Source organism: Mobula hypostoma, chromosome 28 (assembly GCF_963921235.1).
Source record: "Mobula hypostoma chromosome 28, sMobHyp1.1, whole genome shotgun sequence".
NCBI classification, from domain to species: Eukaryota; Metazoa; Chordata; class Chondrichthyes; order Myliobatiformes; family Myliobatidae; genus Mobula; species Mobula hypostoma.
The window spans coordinates 9,686,387-9,710,547 of record NC_086124.1 but is presented as its reverse complement, the minus strand read 5'-3'; the positions used below and the strand labels follow the sequence as shown (position 1 = coordinate 9,710,547).

The 24,161-nt window shown below is 45.6% G+C and overlaps 1 protein-coding gene across 1 annotated transcript in view; it reads left to right on the top strand.

Moving 5' to 3' along the window:
- Positions 1-9,241: 9,241 nt before the first annotated feature.
- dnajc8 (DnaJ (Hsp40) homolog, subfamily C, member 8) overlaps positions 9,242-24,161 on the top strand; it is a 59,188-nt gene continuing 44,268 nt past the window's right edge. The window contains exons 1-2 of the mRNA XM_063034771.1: positions 9,242-9,391; positions 23,808-23,909. Of these exons, the coding sequence (XP_062890841.1) occupies positions 9,302-9,391; positions 23,808-23,909 (192 nt within the window). The 5' untranslated portion in view covers positions 9,242-9,301. The remainder of the gene's footprint in view (positions 9,392-23,807; positions 23,910-24,161) is intronic.

Genomic DNA, 24,161 nt, shown 5'->3' with positions numbered 1-24,161 from the left:
GCAGGGGGATAAAAAGGGATAGGTTCGCTAAGACAGACACACACGCCACCCGAGGTAACGAGACCCTGGAAGCGGTACGCTTCTCACGAGTGGGTGAGAAGTACCAGACAACGACCAGGGTGGAAAGGTACGATCAGCGGGAACCCGGTGTGTGTCCGCCCTTGCCTGGGTGCCGGGTTCACTGCAGAGGATCGACCGCATCTGGAGGAGGGGTCACAGTCGGTGACCTCAGGTGACATCACCAAGGACCCGCCCAAAAGCTGTTTGTGAGCCATCCCGCTAGTCTGTGAGTGAAGCAGTGTTCTGAATGATCAGTTGTTCCTATTCTGTCTCTCTCTTCCCCGACCTTGTCCATCGCCATGGCAACGATTACTGCGAACTGAACTACAAACTGGACTGAACTTTGAGTCATTTTGAAATTGGTCATTTACCCCTAGACAACGATAGAGCTTGATTGATGCTGTTATCTTAATTCTGTGCACATGTGTGGTTATCATTGTTGAATTGTTGCATTTATTATCCTTTCGATTACTGTGTTGCTTGTTTCTTTAATAAAACTTTCTTAGTTCTAGTACTCCAGACTCCAACTGAGTGATCCATTTCTGCTGGTTTGGCAACCCAGTTACGGGGTACGTAACAAGAGCTAGTAAGAGATTTGAAAGTGGGAGGGGGAGGAGGAGGTCTGAAATGATAGGAGAAGACAGGAGGGGGAGGGATGGAGCCAAGAGCTGGACAGGTGATTGGCAAAGGGGATATGAGAGGATCATGGGACAGGAGGCCCAGGGAGAAAGAAATGGGGAGGGGGGAAGCCCAGAGGATGGGCAAGGGGTATGAGAGGGACAGAGGGAGAAAAAGGAGAGAAAGAAAAAGAATGTGTGTATATAAATAAATAACGGATGGGGTACGAGGGGGAGATGGGGCATTAGCAGAAGTTTGAGAAGTCAGTGTTCATGCCATCAGGTTGGAGGCTACCCAGACAGAATAAAAGGTGTTGTTCTTCCAACCTGAGTGTGGCTTCATCTTTACAGCAGAGGAGGCCGTGGATAGACATATCAGAATGGAAATGGGACGTGGAGTTAAAATGAGTGGCCACTGTAAGATCCTGCTTTCTCTGGCGGACAGAGCGTAGTTGTTCAGCGAAACGATCTCCCAGTCTGCGTCGGGTCTCGCCAATATATAGAAGGCCACATTGGGAGCACCGGACGCAGTATATCAGCCCTGCTGACTCACAGGTGATGTGTCGCCTCACCTGGAAGGACTGTCTGGGGCCCTGAATGGTGGTAAGGGAGGAAGTGTAAGGGCATGTGTAGCACTTGTTCCACTTACACGGATAAGTGCCAGGAGGGAGATCAGTGGGGAGGGATGGGGGGGACGAATGAACAAGGGAGTTGCTTAGGGAGCGATCCCTGCGGAAAGCAGAGAGAGGGCGTGGAGGGAAAGATGTGCTTAGTGGTGGGATCCCGTTGGTGGTGGGTCAGGAGTGCCAGGTCAGCTGACCCACTAGGTTTACAGCTAATGGATCTTACTTGAAGTTAACTTGAAGTGCAGTTTAACTGCCGATATTAAAAATACTAACGCACGCATAGATATTGTAAGCATTCAAAAGAAGAGACTTCCAGTTTTATCATGTCCTTTTGAAATGTTACCACCATAAGCAGGAACAGGGAAATATGTATCTAAAATTTTTCGGTTTATGGAAAGCAAGTTCATTGAGTAGACCACAAAGCCCTCGGTTAATGGTGGGGGTCCATGGCATCAAAAGGGTTGGGAATTCCTGGAGCAGACTCACAGAAAGAGGCTAGGTCAACTCATCAGCTACTGCAGTGGTCAGCATCATGCTATTAGTGCGCCAGCTGTAGGATAGAGAATTGAATTCCCAGCGCTGTCTGTAAAGAGTTTGTACGTTCCTCCCCAATACCGTGTGGGGTTCCTCTGATTTCCTCCCACATTCCCAAGAAGTATGGGTTAGGGTTGGTAAGCTCTGGGTTGCTATGTTGTGGTGGCACCTGCTGGTTACCCCAGAACGATGATCACTGATACGATTTGATGCAGGCAAAACATTTCACCGTATGTTCCAAAGTCCAAAGTAAGTTTATTATCAAAGTAACAGATACAACCCCTAGGCTCATTTTCTTGCGGGCATACTCAATAAATCCATCATAGAATAACAACCATAACAAAATCAATGGAAGACCACACTAACTTGGGTGTTCAATCAGAGTGCAGAAGGCAACAAACTGTGCAAGTACAAAAAGGAAGAAATATTAATAATAAATAAATAAATAAGCAACCAGTATCAAAAACACGAGATGAAGGACAGCTTTTCTGCCTCTGGCTGCTCACCCTCCCTCTTGAGAATCTTCTGCAGCAGCTCTGAGACATCCTGGATGAGTGACAAATAAAGCTGTTCCCCTCCTTTCTGTTCACCTCTCTACCCCTCAATTTGCAGTTCCCTATAGCCTCTTCAGTCTTGAGGTGAATTGTCTGATTTTAGTATTGTTTGGGGAATGTCCCCTTCTCCTTCACCATTCTCCCATTCCTGTTTTCCTCTCTCACCTTAGCTGCCCACCAGCTCCCTCTGTCGTTCCTCTTCCTTCCCTTTCTTCCATGGTCTTAGGCCTTAAGACATAGTAGAATTAGGCCATTCAGCCCTTTGAGTCTGCTCTGCCATTCCATCACGGCTGCTCCCGGATCCCACTCAACCCCATACACCTGCCTTCTCACCATAACCTTTGATGCCCTGACCAATCAGGAATCTTATCAATTTTCGCTTTAAATGTACGCAGTTTTGGCCTCCTCAACCGTCTGTGGCACAGCATTCCACTGATTCACTCTGTGGCTCAGAAGATCCCTCCTTACCTCTGTTCTAAAGAGTTGCCCCTCAATTATCCTCCAGTTCTGGACAGTCCCACCATAGGAAACATCACCTCCACATCCACCTTATCTAGTGTAAGTCTCGCTTCGGCTAGAGGCTTAGTATAGGGGGTGATTGTCCCTGGCCCGGCCAAACTTAAGAAATCTTGTTTGGGTGGATGCTGCACGATGTGTCCCGTTACAAATCAGTACCACAAAATAACAAACAGTACTCAATATGTGATTAAACGATTGAGCTTTATATGGTTAGTAAAGAAAACAAAAACAGAAAAAGGCCCATTCTCATGAAACAGTCTAATGTGCAATGTTGGAGCTCACTGATAAGGCCGTTCGTCCGTCAATCTCCTCCGATCACCGCTGACCTTCGGACCCTCACTCCAAGTCTATTCCGTCTGGCGGTCTACCAACTCCCTCCATTCACGTCTTCTCTCGTCATCTCTCCCCAGCAAAAGACCGCGAAGATCTCTCTTCCAGCTCACAAGAAAGAACAGCATTTCTCTCATTGGGTAGCCTCCACCTTCCAAAACCCCATTATCTCCAGTCATAACCCAAACATTGCTGCTACAGAGAAACCATTACATTCGCAGTGAAACCTTACAGTGTGTTACAGGAGTCCTTTCCACATTTCATAGGTTTTAATGAGGTTCTCCCAAATTCCACTGAGTGCAGGCCCAAAGCTGCACTATCCTCTCCCATCAGATTCCCCCTTCTCCAGCCCTTTATCTCTTTCACCTCTCAATTTTCCTGCTTTTTCCTTCACCCCTCCCCCTCTCCTGGTTTCACCCATCACCTGTCACCCTGGACTTCCTCCTCTCCTGCCCCCACCTTCTTACTCTGACCTCTCTAGCTTTCCAGTTCCGCCGAGACTGGCCCGAAACGTCAACTGTTTGCTCTTCACCATGGACGCTGCCTGGCCTGTTGAGTTCCCCAGCGTTTTGTGTGTGTTGCACGGAATTAAGTCGTTCGGCAAAAGTAGATTAAATTGAAGGCAAGCGCTGTCTTTTTCCCAGGGAGGGCGTGCTGGCATAGATTGAAAATCAAAGACGAGAGATTTAAAAGATACGGGGGACAGATTCTTGACCACATCTCTGTTACAGCTTTTCCTGCATTCTATTTCTGTCAGATCATCCGGTGTACTGCGTCTACTACTTCACTTAAACTCACCAAACATTAAGCTGGGCTGGTAAGAATTTGACAACATTGACATTTCCCTCACTCCCACACTTGCTGCTCGACCTGCTGTATTCCTCCGCAGATTGTATGCTTCCGGATTCCTGTGGCTGCCGTCTCCTGTGTCCCATTGCGTGGTGGTGTATTAAACTTTGTAAAAATATTAGATGAAAGGCTGAAGAATTCCAAGTGACATTAACTCTTTGTGAGCTTGCAACATGTCAGGTGTCTGTACAAGTTAAACACTGTAGGTTTGCTAAGACCATAAGACAAAGGAGCAGAAGTCGGCCATTTGGCTCATCGAGTCTGCTCCGCCACTTCATCATGAGCTGATCCATTCTCCCATTTAGTCCCACTCCCCACCTTCTCACGATAACCTTTGATGCCCTGGCTACTCAGATACCGATCAATCTCTGCCTTAAATACACCCAATGACTTGGCCTCCACTGCTGCCCGTGGCAACAAATTCCATAGATTCACCACCCTCTGACTAAAAAAATTTCTTCGCATTTCTGTTCTGAAAGGACACCCTTCAATCCTGAAGTCATGCCCTCTCGTACTAGACTCCCCCATCATGGGAAACAGCTTTGCCACATCCACTCTGTCCATGCCTTTTAACATTCGAAATGTTTCTATGAGGTCTCCCCTCATTCTTCTAAACTCCAAGGAATACAGTTCAAGAGCAGACAAACGTTCCTCATATGTTAACCCTCTCATTCCCAGAATCATTCTAGTGAATCTTCTCTGTACCCTCTCCAACGTCAGTACATCCTTTCTTAGATAAGGAGACCAAAACTGCCCACAGTACTCCAAGTGAGGTCTCACCAGCATCTTATAGAGCCTCAACATCACATCCCTGACATCAGAGATTTGTTAAATAGAGTCATAGAAAATCACAGCACAGGAACAGGCCCTTCGTCCATCTAGTCCATGCTACACCATTTAAACTGCCTCCTCCCATCAACCTGCACCCATACCTTCCATACCAACCCAAACTTCTCTTAAACATTAAAATCGAGCTCTTGTGGTGCTGGCAGCTTGTTCCACACTCTCATGAACCACTGAGTGAAGAAGTTTTTCCTCATGTTCCTGTTAACTTTTCACCTTTCACCCTTAACCCATGGCCTCTGGTTGTAATCCCACCCAAACAGTGGAAAAAGCCGGCTTGCATTTACTCTATCAATACCCCTCATAATCTTGTACACCTCTATCAAATCTCCTCTCAATCTTCCACATTCCAAGGAATAAAGTCTTAACCTACTCAATATCCCCTTATAACCTTGGGTCCTTTGGACCTGGCGACATCCTTGTAAATTTCCTTTGTACTCTGTCAACCATATTTACATCTTTTCTGTGGGTCGATGATCAAAACTGCACGCAATACTCCAACCTGGGCCTCACCAATGTCCTATACAACTTCAACATGACACCCCATGTTTGCTGATAACAGCTGGATTATTTTTTGGCCTCAGGAACTAGTGGCAAGAGACCAAAAGAGTTTATCTGTCTCTGCATGTCTCTCAATGCTTGTGGATTGGACCCCTATTTATTGGGACTTCACCTAGACCGAGGAATCGCGATGCCTAGGATGGACCCAGGGTGATTTCACGAGTTGGAATTCGGAGCTCCCCCCAACAACAGCGACAATCAATTCCCCGATGATGGGAATGACCAAGCGGAGGCTAAGGATCGTGAGCCCTGTAATCTTTAACTTACTACGCAGTATTTAGATTAGATTAGATTAGTTTATGAGGACACTCAGTCCTCGTTTATTGTCATTTAGAAATGCATGCATTAAAAATGATACAATGTTCTTCCAGAATGATATCACAGGAAAACACAGGACAAACCAAGACTAAAACTGACAAAACCACATAATTATAACATATAGTTACAACAGCGCAAAGCAATACCATAATTTGATAAAGAGCAGACCATGGGCATGGTAAAGAGAGTCTCAAAGTCCCAATAGACTCATCAACTCACGCAGGCGGCAGAAGGGAGGAACTCTCCCTGCCATGAACTTCCAAGCACTGCAAACTCGCCGATGCAGCAACATTGGAAGCACCTGACCGCAGCAGATTCTGAGTCCGTCCGAAAACTTCGAGCCTCCAACCACCATCCTTTGACCCCGCCCTGGCCGCCGAGCAACAAGCAAAGCCAAGGACTCGGGGCCTTTACCTCTGGAGATTCTGGACACACAGTAGCAGCAGCAGCAGCGAAGCAGGCATTTCAGAACTTTCACCAGATGTTCCTCAGTGCTCTCACGTCCGTCTCCATCAAATCAGGATTGTGCACGGCACCCTACTTGACAAATTACAGACATCACACTCGAATTGTTTGGGTCTACTGGGTCTGATTAATCCAGCCCATTACACTCCAGAACTTGGCAGTACCTGCCAAGTTGTGCATTTTGGAATGAGGTGCCGGGAATAGTGGTTAACAATATCTATGTAAGTATCTGGACAGTAGAGATGCAGATGGTGTATGGGGTGTCCAGGGAGGGGTAGTACCTCTGGTGAAAGGGCTTGTCCTGTCCAGTCTGGGCAGCTTGCCCAGCTTTGGTCCCTATCAGACGCTCGGCTCTCACGTGTGGCTCCAAGTAGCCATTTGCATGCGACAGTGTGGGTGAGGCAGTCAATCTCTGAAGATTATTGATGAAGGCTGGAGTCACCAGTCTCTTCAGACTCTGCCCAGAAGGCGGCAATGGCAAGCCACTTTTATAGAAAAATTTGCCAAGAACAATCATGGTCAGGGACCGTGATCGCCTATGTCATAGGACACGGTGCATAGTGATGATGTCATATGACATGGCACATAATGATGATGATGATGATGATTAAACGTAGCAAATAAGGCCGGGCTGGCCGGAGAGAAGGTGCAAACTCCAAAAAGACAGCTCTAGAGGGCACAAAGTTGCTGATGGAGACTTTTCTTCAAAATGATTCCGATTCACATGCACATACATCAAAACATACAGCAAAATGCTCCTCTTGTATCAACAACCAGCACATCCTAGGATGTTTTCTTGCAGGCATTAACAAACATAGTGGGCACTTATTTGCTACCTTTATTCATCGTCGTCATCATCATTATGTGCCATGTCATATGACATCATCACTATGCACCGTGCCCTATGACATGGGCGATCCTTGACCACGACTGTTCTTGGCATATTTTTCTACAGAATGTGTGGTGATATTTGCAGGCTGTCTAAGGATGTGCTGGGGACAGTCCGCAAATATCACCACACATTCTGGCACCAACAAAGCGTGCCCACTATGTTTGTGAATGCCCGCAAGAAAACGAATCTCAGGGTGACAGTACTGTGAACTTAGGTGTCTAACAGACTAGGTTTCCAGTTTTAGATTAACCTAAAACTGACCATGGTTTGCCTTTCAGCCATTTACTTTCAATATCTCCCAGAGGAGGAGCCAAATGCCGGGTCAGATGGATTGAAAAGGCAGGGTGTGGGAACTAGACCAGTTCTGCTCGCTGCTCTGGGCTTTGTGCCTGTGGGCTCCAGGACGTTTACTCCGCCATGTGCTGAACTGAGACTGTGGGGTTTGCTCTGGGCTTTGCGTCTATGGTCTCCCTTTAGTTCTGAATGCTTTTTGCTTATTTTTATTGCTTGCATGATTTTATTCTCTGCACACTTGGGTGTTTGTCGGTGTTTTTTTAATGGCTTCTTCTATTATAGCTGCCTGTAAGGAGACGAATCTCAAGGTTGTAAAACGTATACATACTTTGATAATAAATGAACTTTGAACTTTTAGGGTTACTGTCTAAGGAGAGCGAAATGACAATTATGATTGAGGAACCATGATAATGGCATTTAGTTGAGTGAGAAATTTCAATTAAAGTACTGAAAAAAAACCACTGGATTCTATGCTGTGACTATACTGTCCACGAACTGGAAAGTAGACACTCTGGGGCACAATCTTCAGGTGGGGACTCCGATGAAGAGAATCTTCTTTATTCTCTTATGTTGTGAAAATTTAGAAGCTTCAGCCGCAAGGGACATAGTACTGGAGCAAGATATATCAACTAGTTGAGTGGTGTCGCAACAATAACCATGCACTCAATGTCAGTAAGATCAAAGAACTAATTGTGGACTTCAGGAAGGGTAAGATGAGGGAACACACACCAGTCCTCATAGCGGGATCAGAAGTGGAGAGAGTGAGCAATTCCAACTTCCTGGGTGCTAATATATCTGAGGATCTAACCTGGTCCCAACATATTGATGCAGCTACAAAGAAGGCACAACAGCGGCTACATTTCTTTAGGAGTTTGAGGAGATTTGGTATGTCACCAAAGACAATTGCAAATTTCTACAGATGTACCGTAGGGAGCATTCTAACTGGCTGCATCACCGTCTGGTATGTGGGGGTTGGTGGAATGGGGGCTACTGTACAGGCTCAAAATAAGCTGCAGAAAGTTGTAAATTTAATCAGCTCATGGGCACTAGCCTCCGTAGTATCCAGGACATCTTCAAGGAGCGATGCTTCAAAAAAGGCGGCATCCATCACTAAGGACCCCCATCACCCAGGCATAACCTCTTCTCATTGATACCAGTAGGGACGAGGTACAGGAGTCTGAAGGCACACACACTCAACGATTCAGGAACAGCTTCTTCCCCTATCATCAGGTTTCTGAATGAACATTCAACCCATGAACACCACCTCACTACTTTTTTATTTTTGCTTTACTTATTTAACTATTATATACTCACTGTAATTCACAGTTTTTTTCTATTATTACGTACTGCATTGTACCGAAGCCGCAAAGTCAACAAAGCGCACGTCATATGCCGGTGATTTTAGTATTTCTTACTTCCATCTGAGCGATAAATTGTGGACCGCAAGCCAAAGGGCAGAGATATCGGCAGGGAAACGTTAGAGCTTATTGCTGAATGTTGAGTAGCCTTGAAGTATAGTCATCGTAGCAACCGAGAGCACGGCCCTTCGGCCCATTGTGTGCAGTCTGGCCCTCAGCTCATATTTCAATTGCTTGAGTTCCTCGGAGCCCTGGCGTCAGCTTCTCTCGTTCGTTGCCGATCGATTGCTCAGTAAGAAGGGGCGAAATGAGTGGGAATTCTTGCAACCTCCTCGCTCCGGTTTCAGCAGAGACCCGGCCGAGGGAGGCAACCTGCAAGTGACTGTCAATCAAACGCCGTCATGCGCCGGGTCAAGGGTCGGCTACGTAGATCACGTGGCCCTCCAGGAGCGGGCTGGGCGGTGGAGGAGGAGGAGGCAAGATGGCGACGTGTAGTGGAACACCGGCGGGTAAAGCAGCGCCCGCGACGGAATCCAGCGGGGAGGAGGCTTTCAAGGTGTTTCTCACTGAGGTAAAGACGGCGGGCCTGCGGTCTTGGAGGGGGTGTAATTCGATTGGCAACCTTCGCCAGCGACAGGGCGGGTATTTAGGTGGGAAAGTGCAGCCGTGGCCTGTAAGGTTCAGGCCATGCCTTCGCCTGGGGCCTGTGATTGGTCGGTAGAAGCTGCCCCCCCAGTCACCCTAACCTCTGATTGGTCGGTGGGTGCCCCCTAGCCGCCTTGACCTCTGATTGGTCGGTGGGTGCCCCCTTAGCCGCCCTGACCTCTGATTGGTCGGTGGGTGCCCCCCCTCGGCAGTCTGAGCCCTGACTGGTGGGTGGGTGCCCTCTCACCCGTCCTGACCACAGATTGGTCATTGTGCGCCCCCAGCACCCGCCCTGACACCTGATTGGGCAGTGGTAACCCCATCCCCACCAGCCCTGACCCCTGAGTAGAGCCTCAGAATAGAGATATGTCCTTTTAGAACAGAGATGAGGAGGAATCTCGTTAGCCAGAGAGTGGTCCGTCTGTGGAATTTGTTGCCACAGGTGACTGTGGAGGTCAAATCATTGGGTATATTTAAGTGAGAGCTTGATAGATTCTTGATTAGTTAGGGCATGAAGGGTTATGAGGAGACGGCAGGAGATTGATGGAATGGTAGTGCTGGCTCGATGGGCCAAAAAGTCTAATTCTGCTCCTATATCTTAAGGCCTTGTGGTCTTATGATTGGTCGGGGTGCCTCCCCCCCCCCCCGCCAAACCCTGGATTTTTCAGTGTCCTGTTCCAGGATTTCAACAGTTCCTGTCTCTTGTCTGCTGCTCCTGTTTTCCTCCAACACATTGTTTCTCCAGATCCCAGTATATGCAGTCTCGGAGTCATACGGTACAGAAACAATACCTCTTGGCCCAACTCATCCACACTGAATCTATTCTGCAAGGAAATGGTCCCATCTGCTTATGTTTGGCCCATGGCCCTTTGACCTTCTATACATGTACTTAACCTGGAAGATTTTTAAATTTTACTGATGGGACCACCTCAACCATAATTTCAAATGTACACCATCCTTTGCATAAGGAAACTGCCCTCTGATGTCCCTTTTCAATCTCTCCTGATCCTATACCTGTGTCCAACCAACACACATCAAAGTTGCTGGTGAACGCAGCAGGCCAAGCAGCATCTGAAGGAAGAGGTGCAGTCACGTTTCAGGCCGAGACCCTTCGTCAGGGCTAACTGAAGGAAGAGTGAGTAAGGGATTTGAAAGTTGGAGGGGGAGGGGGAGGGGGAGATCCAAAATGATAGGAGAAGACAGGAGGGGGAGGGATAGAGCCAAGAGCTGGACAGGTGATAGGCAAAAGGGGATACGAGAGGATCATGGGACAGGAGGTCCGGGAAGAAAGACAAGGGGGGGGACCCAGAGGATGGGCAAGAGGTATATTCAGAGGGACAGAGGGAGAAAAAGGAGAGTGAGAGAAAGAATGTGTGCATAAGAATAAGTAACAGATGGGGTACGGGGGGAGGTGGGGCCTAGCGGAAGTTAGAGAAGTCGATGTTTGTGCCATCAGGTTGGAGGCTACCCAGACGGAATATAAGGTGTTGTTCCTCCAACCTGAGTGTGGCTTCATCTTTACAGTAGAGGAGGCCGTGGATAGACATGTCAGAATGGGAATGGGATGTGGAATTAAATTTGGATGCCCAGTCCTTATATACTTCCATCCCCCATCAGGAAGGTCTCAAAGCTCTACGTTTCTTTTTGGATTCCAGACCTAATCAGTTCCCCTCTACCACCACTCTGCTCCGTCTAGCGGAATTAGTCCTTACTCTTAATAATTTCTCCTTTGGCTCCTCCCACTTCCTCCAAACTAAAGGTGTAGCTATGGGCACCCGTATGGGTCCTAGCTATGCCTGCCTTTTTGTTGGGTTTGTGGAACAATCTATGTTCCGTGCCTATTCTGGTATCTGTCCCCCACTTTTCCTTCGCTACATCGACGCTGCTTCCTGCACGCATGCAGAACTCGTTGACTTTATTAACTTTGCCTCCAACTTTCACCCTGCCCTCAAGTTTACCTGGTCCATTTCCGACACCTCCCTCCCCTTTCTAGATCTTTCTGTCTCTGTCTCTGGAGACAGCTTATCCACTGATGTCTACTATAAGCCTACTGACTCTCACAGCTATCTGGACTATTCCTCTTCTCACCCTGTCTCTTGCAAAAACGCCGTCCCCTTCTTGCAATTCCTCCGTCTCCGCCGCATCTGCTCTCAGGATGAGGCTTTTCATTCTAGGACGAGGGAGATGTCTTCCTTTTTTAAAGAAAGGGGCTTCCCTTCCTCCACTATCAACTCTGCTCTTAAACGCATCTCCCCCATTTCACGTACATCTGCTCTCACTCCATCCTCCCGCCATCCCACTAGGAATAGGGTTCCCCTGGTGCTCACCTATCACCCCACCAGCCTCCGGGTCCAACCTATTATTCTCCGTAACTTCCGCCATCTCCAACGGGATCCCACCACTAAGCACATCTTTCCCTCCCCCCCCCCTGCATTCCGCAGAGATCGCTCCCTACGCAACTCCCTTGTCCATTCGTCCCCCCCATCCCTCCCCACTGATCTCCCTCCTGGCACTTATCCGTGTAAGCGGAACAAGTGCTACACATGCCCTTACACTTCCTCCCTTACCACCATTCAGGGCCCCAAACAGTCCTTCCAGGTGAGGCAACACTTTACCTGTGAGTCGACTGGGGCGATATACTGTGTCCGGTGCTCCCGATGTGGCCTTTTATATATTGGCGAGACCCGACGCAGACTGGGAGACCGCTTTGCTGAACATCTACGCTCTGTCCGCCAGAGAAAGCAGGATCTCCCAGTGGCCACACATTTTAATTCCACATCCCATTCCCATTCTGACATGTCTATCCACGGCCTCCTCTACTGTAAAGATGAAGCCACACTCAGGTTGGAGGAACAACACCTTATATTCTGTCTGGGTAGCCTCCAACCTGATGGCATGAACATCGACTTCTCTAACTTCCGCTAGGCCCCACCTCCCCCTCGTACCCCATCTGTTACTTATTTTTATGCACACATTCTTTCTCTCACTCTCCTTTTTCTCCCTCTGTCCCTCTGAATATACCTCTTGCCCATCCTCTGGGTCTCCCCCACCCTTGTCTTTCTTCCCGGACCTCCTGTCCCATGATCCTCTCGTATCCCCTTTTGCCTATCACCTGTCCAGCTCTTGGCTCTATCCCTCCCCCTCCTGTCTTCTCCTATCATTTTGGATCTCCCCCTCCCCCTCCAACTTTCAAATCCCTTACTCACTCTTCCTTCAGTTAGTCCTGACGAAGGGTCTCGGCCTGAAATGTCGACTGCACCTCTTCCTACAGATGCTGTTTGGCCTGCTGCGTTCACCAGAAACTTTGATGTGTGTTGCTTGAATTTCCAGCATCTGCAGAATTCCTGTTGTTATACCTATGTCCTCTTGTTTTTAGCAACCCTTCCTTGGGGAGGGGGGGGCGGTTTGGGGGAACTAGATTCTTTCACCCTCTATGCCTTTCATGATTTTATATACGTCAATCTCCATTGGCCAGGGATTGGTTAGTGGGAGCAGCCCCTATCCAGCCCTTATAAGGGGAGCAACACTTTATAATCGGTCTGGGTAGCCTTCAACCTGATGAACATCGATTTCTTGAACTTCTGGTAATTGCGCCCCCCCCTGGCCCTTTCACCGTTACTCATTCCTATTTCCCTCTCTCCCCTTATCTCTTTACCTGCTCATCACCTCCCCCTGGTGCCTCTCCCTCTTCCCTTCCTTCCATGGTCTTCTAACCTTTCCTATTAGATTCCCCCATCTCCAGCTGTTTATCTCTTTCACCAATCGACTTCCCAGCTCTTTACTTCACCCCTCCCCCTCTCCCGGTTTCACCTATCACCTGCCACCTGGTTCTTCCTCACCCCTCCCTGCAGCTTCTTACTCTGACCTCCCTTCCTCCTTAGTCCTGAAGAAGGGTCTCGGTTTGAAACGTCAACTGCTTATTCTTTCCCGTTATATTCTGCCTGACCTGCTGAGTTCCTTCAGCATTTTGTCCTGTGTTGCTCTGGATTTCCAGCATCTGCAGATTTCCTCATGTTTTAAGCTTTTAATTACTAGTTTAATTAGTTTGGCACAACATTGTGGGCTTGTTCCTGTACTGTGCAGCTCTTCATTCTAGGCTACAGTGTTAAGGATTTATTACTGATGTGTGGGTGGTTTTTGGTTGAGATATGGGGCAGGCATCAGATATTGTTCTTGTTTGCAATGAGATGTCTATAAGGCAAAACAGAGGTATAACATGAACTGTGTAGCAAAGGATTTATTAAGTACTTTGTGATGACTGCAGTTTTCGATAACATTGAATAGTTATTTTGAAATATTTATGTTATCTATTGTGTTTGTGTCGGTACTTGAATAAAACATATCTATCTGAGCTGATTAAGAAAATGGGTCTTTGACAGTAACTGTTCAGTTATCATTTGGATTTGAATCCATAACCTCTGCCTTTTAAAAGTATGGCAAAGCATCTCCTCTACAAAGTGAAAACAAGTAATCCATCATGATCTCAACTTGTTGAAGACTCTCGAGTTATCTGAGAGCTCCACATGTCAATAAATATCTGCTGTGGCTTCAGCAGGCTGTGCAGTTGGTGTTGGTTGCAACACACCTCAAATTTTTACAGCTGTCCGTGAACCCACCCACAATAATAAAAACTTGAAATTATTTATTCCTTGTCACATTCCTAGTATTCACAAAATCCTTCACATCATTGAATGAGAATTCAGTGGTTCCATTTGACATCAGAGAATTTATACAGTGTACGACCTGTAATTCTTACTCTTCACAGACATCCACGAATTCTGATTCTGGTAATCTGAAACTTGCTGGATAATGGTAGTTTCTGTAGTAGGACTTGAATCCAGAATATTGACCTCTCTTCTGTCCAGGTTCTTGTAAGCTGTTGCATTATAATCTTTAGATTATAGATCAATCAGAATCAGGTTTAATATCATGGGCATATGTTGTGGAATTTGTTGTCTTTGTGGCAGCAGTACAATGCGATACATAATAATAGAGAAAAAAACTTAAATTACAGTGTGTGTGTAAGTATAGGTTGACTCATGGCAACCTTATGGATAGTGTATATGTCCATAGAGTTTTCGTGGTAAGATACGGAAGTAGATTGCCAGGCCTTTGTTCTGCACGGATACGGGCTGCCCTGGTTGGGACCCAGCCAGATTCGAACTCAGGACCATCCGCCTCGAATTCCAGTGCTGATGCCACTACAGGACTGGCTGGCCCAATATATAAAATAGTTACAGTTTTCCCCCGCCATCCGAAGGTAGAGCGTTCCTATGAAACGGTTCATAAGCCGGAATGTTGTAAAGCGAAGAAGCAATTACCATTTATTTATATGGGAAAAATTTGTGAGCGTCGCAGACCCAAAAATAACCCCACCAAATCATGCCAAATAACACATAAAACCTAAAATAACAGTAACATACAGTAAAAGCAGGAATGATATGATAAATAGACAGCCTGTATAAAGTAGAAATACTTTTCCACAATCATTGCCTGCACTGTTCTCCGCAGTGAAAATCTCACGCAAGCGCTGTTGGCAAAAACACTCTCTCCAGCAACCTTTAAGCTATGAAGCTGCCAAATTTACCAAATAATGCATAAAAATACACAGCCTATATAAAGTAGAAATAATGTATGTACAGTGTAGTATCACTTACGGGAATTGGGAACACATGGCGCACACTGATGATGGTGTGTTAGGCTGAGTTGTTGGAGGTTGGGGTGGTGCAGTGGCCCCCACCCTCCAGGCCGCCGACCGATCCCCATCCGCGAAGCATGCAGGGATACAGCAGTAGCTGGGAGGCACACAGCACATCTTTAAGAAAAAAGCCAAAATAAACATGCTAATTAATTAGGTGCCGCCCGGCACGTAATTGTCAGCCCAGATCAGAGACGATGCAATTGGCAATCGCCTCTGATCTGAGCCGACATTTACGTGCCGGACGGCACCTAATTAATTAGCATGTTTATTTTGGCTTTTTTCTTAAAGATGTGCTGTGTGCCTCCCGGCTATCGCTGCATTCTCCGCGAATTGGAATCTGTCTGCGGCCCGGGGGTTGGGGTAGTGGGACACTGGGGTGTCGCCTGTTTCCATCAGGGCAGGCAGCTCGTCTTCTTCAATGTCTGCCTGCCTCGATGTTGAAGGTCGAGGTTCGTCGTCTGCTGTGGCTGATGTGGAAGGCTTGAAAAACGACAGTATGCTTGACTGCTGAGCCTTGTGCATTTTTCTATCATGCAGTTCTTTGTAAGCACTCAAACCATCTTGCAAATATGTCCTAAACCGACGTACCCTTTCAAAATTAAAGTCGTACTTTATCAATGCAGTGAAAATCTCATGCAGTTGCTTCAGGTTCAGTTCCTGGACAACATCACTTGCGGTCCATTCGCTACTGCATTTGGTTTTGATTATTATCCTTTCCTCTTCCAATTGCGTCAGCTCTTCATCTATCAGTTCTTGGTCATGAGATGCCAAAACCTCTTCAAAATCATCTTCGTCAACTTCCACAAGCCAAACTCACTTTGCCCTTACTTCGTTCACCACAATCGAAATGCTTAATTATGTCTAGTTTTACGCTAAGTGTAACACCCTTACGAGCTAATTAATTAGCATGTTTATTTTGGCTTTTTTCTTAAAGATGTGCTGTGTGCCTCCCGGCTACGGCTGAATTCTTCGATACCTTAGAACTCACCTTGCTAACGGCTGCTCACAGGCACGTGTTTAAGCAATGCCGGCGAGAATGCCGTTCCCGGGGAGAGCAGCTGCTTGGGGCGCGCGCTGCTTTTCCCCATGCGCTGCCTTTTCTCGTAACAGTGAAAACACCTTCTGTTAGCGAAAACGGGTAACTAAAGTAGGTCTTTCGTAACAGTGAGGTTTCGTAAAGCGAACGTTGGAAAAGTGGGGGATACCTGTAAATTAAATAAATAGTGCAAAAAAAATAGAAATAAAAGAAGTAGTGAGGTCGTGTTCAATGTCCATTCAGAAATTGGATGGCAGAGGGGAAGAAGCTGTTCCTGAATTGCTGAGGTGTGTCTTCAGGCTCCTGTACCTCCTTCCTGATGGTAGCAATGGGAAGAGGGCATGATTTGGGTGGTGGGGGTCCTTAATGATGGACGCCGCCTTTTCAAGGCACCGCTCCTGGATACTATGGAGGCTGGTGCCCATGATGGAGCTGACTAAATTGACAAGTCTCTACAGCTTAGTTTGATTCCCACACCCCCCACATGCCAGATGTTGATGCAACCGGTTAGAATGCTCTCCATGGTACATTTGTAGAAATTTGCCAGCGTCTTTGGTGGCATATCAGATTTGTAACAGAACTGGCAGATGAGAGGATCAGATTGCATCTATTTTCATTCCATTAAGACAGTTGCAATTTAAAACTAGCAAAATTTCACTTATATGTGTGAAATTGCCCAGCTCACTTAGAATACACTCACAAAAGTCTGACAGCTTTCAAGTGTAATTGTCATTTAACCATACACAGCCAAACAAAACAGCAGTCCTTTGGAGCCAGTGTGCAAAACACAGTACCAGCAGCCACACACAGCACATGAATACAAGAAAAACATCATTCACCAAAAAAATATAGCCAACATCTTCATTCAGAGGTGCTGAGTGTGTGGAACGAGCTGCCAGCGCAAGTGATGCATGTAAGCAGATTTCAGTATTTAAGAGAAGTTTGGATAGGTACATGGATGGGAGGGGTATGGAGGGCGATGGTCCCAGTGCAGGTCGATGGGAGTAGGCAGTTTAAATGGTTCAGCATGGGCTCAGTGGGCTGAAGGGCCTGTTTCCGTGCTGTACTTTTCTGTAACTCTTCAGGCCCTGAATGTCATGGCTTGCAGATTTCTGGTGCATGTGGTGTCCTTGAGCCACGTTCTGTTACCGCATTCAGGGTCATTGTACAAGCATGCCCATCCTGTGGTCAAATAAGGTCCAGCGAATAGGCAACATTGTTTTTTTATATACAGTATATACCCATAGGAAATTCAGAAGATGGGTTTTGCAGTTCTGTTAATTGTGAGGTACAACATGAAACAGTGAAGAAGGCACAATTAATTTTTAATTTACATTCTTGGATTTGTTGACCCCCCCACCCATCAGTCTCTGTGGTACATTATGTATTTTATTGTTGGAGTCATAAAGTCAACATGTCTTAATTGCCTACGTTTGGTCCACAACTGCAAACTCGCTCCTATTTAAATGCCTCTTAAATGTTGTATCCACCTTGACCACTTGCCCTGGCAGATCATTCTAGGTGCTCACTGGCTTCTGTGTGAAGAAATCACCTCTCAGGTCTCTTTCAAAATCTCTCCCCTCTTGTAACTACATCCTCCAGTTTTGAACTCCCCAAACCTTGGGACAAACTATGACTGTCAACTTATCCATAGTCCTCATGATTTTATAAACTTTGGTGAGGGTCACCCCTCATTTTCCTGCGCTCCAAGGATTAAAGAACCAGTGTGGCCAACTTCTCCCTATAACTCAGGTCCTCTCGTCCAGGTGGCGTCCATGTAAATCTCTTCTGCACCCTCTCCAGCTTGACAATGCCTTTCCTATGAGAGCGCGACCAAAACTGTACAAAGTGCTCCAATTCTGGCGTCCCCAACGACTTATGTAATTGAAACATAATGTCCCTACTTCAAAATTCACTGCCCTGACTGATAAAGAAAGGCTGACATGCGCAAGGTCGTCTTCACCACCCTCTCTACTCGTGCACCTGCTGTCAGTATTCTGTGCACCTGCACTCTTGGGTCCCTCTATTCCCAGCATTTGTCAGTGGCCTGCCATTTACTTTATCGGTCCTAGCCTGGTTAGAACATCTAAATGTATAAAAACAAGAATGGTCAGGATGAGAAACAGTTTCTTCCCTCAGGCCATTCGGCTTTTGAACTCCCTGCTGCATTGTATTCAAAGTGTTACCGGTTCTGTACCTTACAATATTTAATTTATGCAATTTATGTATACTTTACCTGTAGATTTTAGACTTACTTTCCTTATTTATTGTGTGTTATGTGTACTATTGTGCTTTACAGCCCGGTCCAGAGAAATGTTGTCTCATTTGACAGTATACACATATATAGTTAAATGACAATAAACTTGATTTGTCTTGTCTTGAACTATATCACCTCACACTTGTGTAAGTTGAAATCCATTTGCTCTGTCTCAGCCCATCTCCCTAACTGCTCAAGATCTCTTTTCAATGCTTTGCATCCTGCTTCACTGTCCCTAAATTAGTATCATCAGCAAACATGCTAATCGTATCATAAACATTCATATTCTAATTATTTACATAAATAGTGAATAACAGGTCCCAACTAATCATTTACATAAATAGTGAATAACAGGTTCCAACATCATTTACATAAATAGTGAATAACAGGTCCCAACTAATCATTTACATAAATAGTGAATAACAGGTCCCAACTAATCATTTACATAAATAGTGAATAACAGGTTCCAATACTGACACTTGAGACATCCCACAACTCACAGGCCTTCAGTTGGAGAAGTGAATTTCACACAGTACTGACTGCTTTTTGTTGGCGAATTCTGGATCCCTCTGAATCCCGTGCGGCCTAATCTTTGAGGTCAGTCTGTCATGTTGCACCTTGTGAATGACCTTACTGACGGTGTGGTAGCGTAGTGGTTAGCAAGATGCTTTACAGTACTGGCAACCCGAGTTCAATTCTTGCCGCTGCCTATAAAGAGTTTGTATCTTCACCCTGTGACCACGTGGGATTCTTCCGTGTGTTTCGGTTTCCTCCCACAGTCCAAAGTCGTACTGGTTGGGAGGTCAATTGGTCATTGTAAATTGTCTCTCGATTAGGCTCAGGTTAAATCAGGGAATTGGTGAGCGAAAGAGCTTGAAGGGCGTATTCCACACTGTATCTTAATAAATAAACAAAGTCCAAATAGACAATACCCACTCACCTACTTTCATTTATACCTTATTTACCTCCTCAAATAACTTTCAAAGATATGACCTTCCATGCACAAAACCATGCTTACGATTCTTGATCAGGCATTGACTCTCCAAGTGATGGCAGATCTTGTCCTTCCGAATTCCCTACAGCGTTTTGAGGTGAGAATGTCTGCATGTTACAAGCAGAGCATATAATGCAAACATGGATGTGAAGGTTGTTTTGCTACATATACCACCAGACTAGAATTGCCCAGGCATTATCCCTGAAGAAGATAGCAGAGTGTATCATTGAAACGTCAGTTATAATCGAGACCTGTACCTGGCTTGAAGCTCGAGAAGAGTCTATCTGTTGTTTTGCTTGTTTGTTTCTAGGATTTTTTTTTTTGTTATGTGATGCCTAAAAAAACTCAAGAAATTATCAGAAGCAAGTTTAAGATTATTGGCATATCTTAGATAGGCATCCGTTAGTCTCGTGAGACCATGGATTTGTGCCTTGGAAGGTTTCCAGGGCGCAGGCCTGGGCAAGGTTGTATGGAAGACTGGCAGTTGCCCATGCTGCAAGTCTCCCCTCTCCACGACACTAATGTTGTCCAAGGGAAGTGCACGAGGGCCGATACTGCTTGGCACCGGTGTCGTCGCAGAGCAATGTGTGGTTAAGTTCCTTGCTCAAGGACACAACACGCTGCCTCCGCTGAGGCTTGAACTAGCAACCTTCAGACCACTAGCCCGACACCTTAACCAGTTGGCCACGTGCCACACATTGGCATATACATATCATGAAATTTGTCTTTTTTGCAGCAATAGAATGCAATACATAATAGTAGAAAAAGCTGTGAATTACATTAAAAAATTGTGTGTGTATAATTGTGTGTGAGGAAGTAGCTGTGGAGATTGCGGAGGCATTAGCAATGATCTTTCAAAAATCGATAAGATTCTGGCATGGTTCCGGAGGACTAGAAGATTGCAAATGTCACTCCGCTATTTAAGAAGGGGGCAAGGAAGCAAAAGGGAAATTATAGACCTGTTAGCTTGGTATTGGTGGTTGGGAAGTTGTTGGAGTCGATTGTCAAGGATGAGGTTACAGAGTACCTGGAGGCATATGACAAGATAGGCAGAACTCAGCATGGATTCCTTAAAGGAAAATCCTGCCTGACAAAACTATTACAATTTTTTGAGGAAATTACAAGTAGGCTAGAGAAGGGAGATGCAGTGGATGTTGTATATTTGGATTTTCAGAAGGCCTTTGACAAGGTGCCACACATGAGGCTACTTAACAAGATAAGAGCCCATGGAATTACAGGAAAGTTACATACGTGGATAGAGTGTTGGCTGATTGGCAGGAAACAGACAGTGGGAATAAAGGGACCCTATTCTGGTTGGCTGCCGGTTACCAGTGGTGTTCCACAGGGGTCGGTGGTGGGGCTGCTTCTTTTTACATTGTACATCAATGATTTGGATCATGGAATAGATGGCTTCGTGGCTGAGTTTGCTGACGATACGAAGATAGGTGGAGGGGCCGGTAGTGCTGAGGAAACAGGGAGTCTGCAGAGAGACTTGGATAGATTGGAAGAATGGGCAAAGAAGTGGCAAATGAGATACAATGTTGGAAAGTGTATGGTTATGCACTTTGGTAGAAGAAATAAACGGGTAGACTATTATTTAAATGGGGAAAGAGTTCAAAGTTCTGAGATGCAATGGGATTTGGGAGTCCTCGTACAGGATACCCTTAAGGTTAACCTCCAGGTTGAGTCGGTGGCGAAGAGGGCGAATGCAATATTGGCATTCATTTCTAGAGGAATAGAGTATAGGAGCAGGGATGTGATGTTGAGGCTCTATAAGGCGCTGATGAGACCTCACTTGGAGTACTGTGGGCAGTTTTGGTCTCCTTATTTAAGAAAGGATGTGCTGACGTTGGAGAGGGTACAGAGAAGATTCACTAGAATGATTCCGGGAATGAGAAGGTTAAAGTATGAGCAATGTTTGTCCGCTCTTGGACTGTATTCCTTGGAGTTTAGAAGAATGACGGGATACCTCATAGAAACATTTTGAATGTTGAAAGGCATGGACAGAGTGGATCTCGCAAAGTTGTTTCCCATGATGGGGGAGTCTAGTACAAGACGGCAAGACTTAAGGATTGAAGTTTTCAATCTTTTCAACCCTTTCAGAACAGAAGTGTGAAGAAATTTTTTTCGTCAGAGGGTGGTGAATCTATGGAATTTGTTGCCACGGGCAGCAGTGGAGGCCAAGTCATTGGGTGTATTTAAGGGAGAGATTGATAGATATCTGAGTAGCCAGGGCATCAAAGGTTATGGTGAGAAGGAGGGGGAGTGGGACTAAATGGGAGAATGGGTCAGCTCATGATAAAATGGTGGAGCAGACTCGATGGGCCGAATGACTGACTTCTGCTCCTTTGTCTTATGGTCTTTTTTGTGTGTGTGTGTATATATCTATATACATGCACACATGTATATGCATTTTATATATGTATGTGTGTGTATCTGAGGTGGTTGAAAAGCACAAGTCAGGAAGTCAGGAGATGGATACAAGAACATTTCCAAGTCACTGAATATCCCTTGGAGTACAGTTAAGTCAAAACTGCCTAGAATAGGCCGTCTTCAAAAACTGAGTGGCCGTGTAAGAAAGGGACTTGTGAGGGAAGCCACCAAGAGACCTATGACAACTCTGGAGGAGTTACAAGCTTCAGTGGCTGAGATGGGAGAGACTGTGCATACAACAACTGTTGCCTGGGTGCTTCACCAGTCACAGCTTTATGGAAGAGAGGCAAAGAGAAAACCACTGTTTGAAAAAAAACTCTCATGAAATCTTGGCTAAAGTTTGCCAGAAGGCATCTAGAGACGCTGAATGAGCTGGAAGAAGGTTCTATGGTCAGATAAAGCTAAAGTTGAGCTTTTTGGCCATCAGACTAAAAGCTATACACATCATCAGAAACACAGCATCCCTACCATGAAGCATGGTGGCAGCTGCATTATGCTGTGGGGATGCTTCACTGTAGTAGGCCCTGGAAGGCTTGTGAAGGTAGAGGGTAAAATGAAAGGGAAGAAGGAGCGGACCCAGGGGCAAATAATAAGCAGGTGAGAAGAAGTAAAAGTCAGAGTGGGGAAGTGGGGGGTGGGGGCAGGTTTGTTTTCCGGAAGGAGTAATCAATCAGGTTGGAGGGTATCCACTTAGAATGTAGGTGTTGCTTGTCCACCCCGAGGGTGGCATCATTTTGGCAGATGGAGCAAGACGTCAGAATGGGAATTAAAATGTTTGGCAACCAGGAAGTCCCACTTGTGGCAGATGATGCAAAGGTGCTCGACGTAGCAGTCACCCAATTTACCACGGGTCTCTCCAGTGTAGAGGAGGCCGCATCGGGAGCATCAGACACAATAGATGACCCCAGCGGAATCACAAATGAAGTGTCGTCTCAGCTGGAGGGACTATTTGGGGACCTGAATGGAGGAGAGGGAGGAGGTATATGGACAGGTGTCAGAGGGAAAAATAAATGAACTTTGTTTATTTACATTTTTTTCACATATATTCTGTAAGAGCAAATTTTAGTCCACATCTGAAATTTTTGGGTCATGATTTAAGAATTTTGTAAGGGCAGATTTTCCTCAGCTGAATGGCTGAACATGGGTGTAATGAGTAGAATAAGAATTAGGGAAAAATAAATTGCTTTTGGGAAAAAAAACCTGCACTTTGTATTCCAAATCTCAGAAGCGTGGTCCAAACAATGAATGAAATTGATTACCAGGTTTGAATATTGTTCTGCTGTAATGAAATATTGTTGTTTTCATGCTGAGATATTTTCTTCATTAATTCCATTTTCGTTTCTTTCCTGGTATGAGGAACCTTTTCACAAATTCCACTCTCTCTTGTGTTTGTGTTTATCTGGTAAAATTGAATGCTTCAACACGACATCATGCTTTTATTCAAATTACATATTGTTGACATCATTTTGGTTGATTTAGTATGTAAAGAAATTCCTCCTCATCTCCGTTCTAAAAGGTTGAGCCTCAGGGGGGGCGTTCTTTTAGTATGAAGCTGAGGAGGAATTTCTTTAGCCAGAGAGTGGTGAATCTGTGGAATTTGTGGCCTTTTGCACCTGTGAAGGCTAGGTCATTGGGTATATTTAAGGTAGCGGTAGCTAGCTAGATTCTTGGTTAGTCAGGGCATGAAGGGATATGGGGAGAAGGCAGGAGATTGGGGCTGAGAGGGAAAATGGCAGAGCAGACTCGATGGGCCAAATGGCCTAATTTTGCACCTATACCTTATGGTATAAATTTCTTCTTTCAAGATGGCCTAGGTTGCTTTTTTTCTCAATTAGCAATTTCTTTAATGTTGTATCCATAAATTATTTATAAATAATTTACAGAAGCATCAGTAGTAAATGAAGGCTTTATATTCTTACAGGTGAAGCAAATTGAAAAGCGGGACTCTGTTCTAACATCAAAACAACAAATTGAAAGACTTACGAGACCTGGATCCACCTACATCAACCTAAATCCGTTTGAAGTAAGTCGATTTTAAAATTTTGTAGATATTGTTCTGACGTTTGACATATACCTGAGCCATAGTGTCCTATTTCACTACATCAATAAAGGCCAGTTTTTCCTTGCTTCAAGCTGTCTGCAATCAAATGCATAGACATAGACCTGTGTTCCCTTAGTCCCAAGGGAATGTGTAAAAATAATAAGGTGGTTGTCATGGGGGATTTCAACTTCTCTAATATAAACTGGGACCATCTTAGTGCAAGGGGTTTAGATG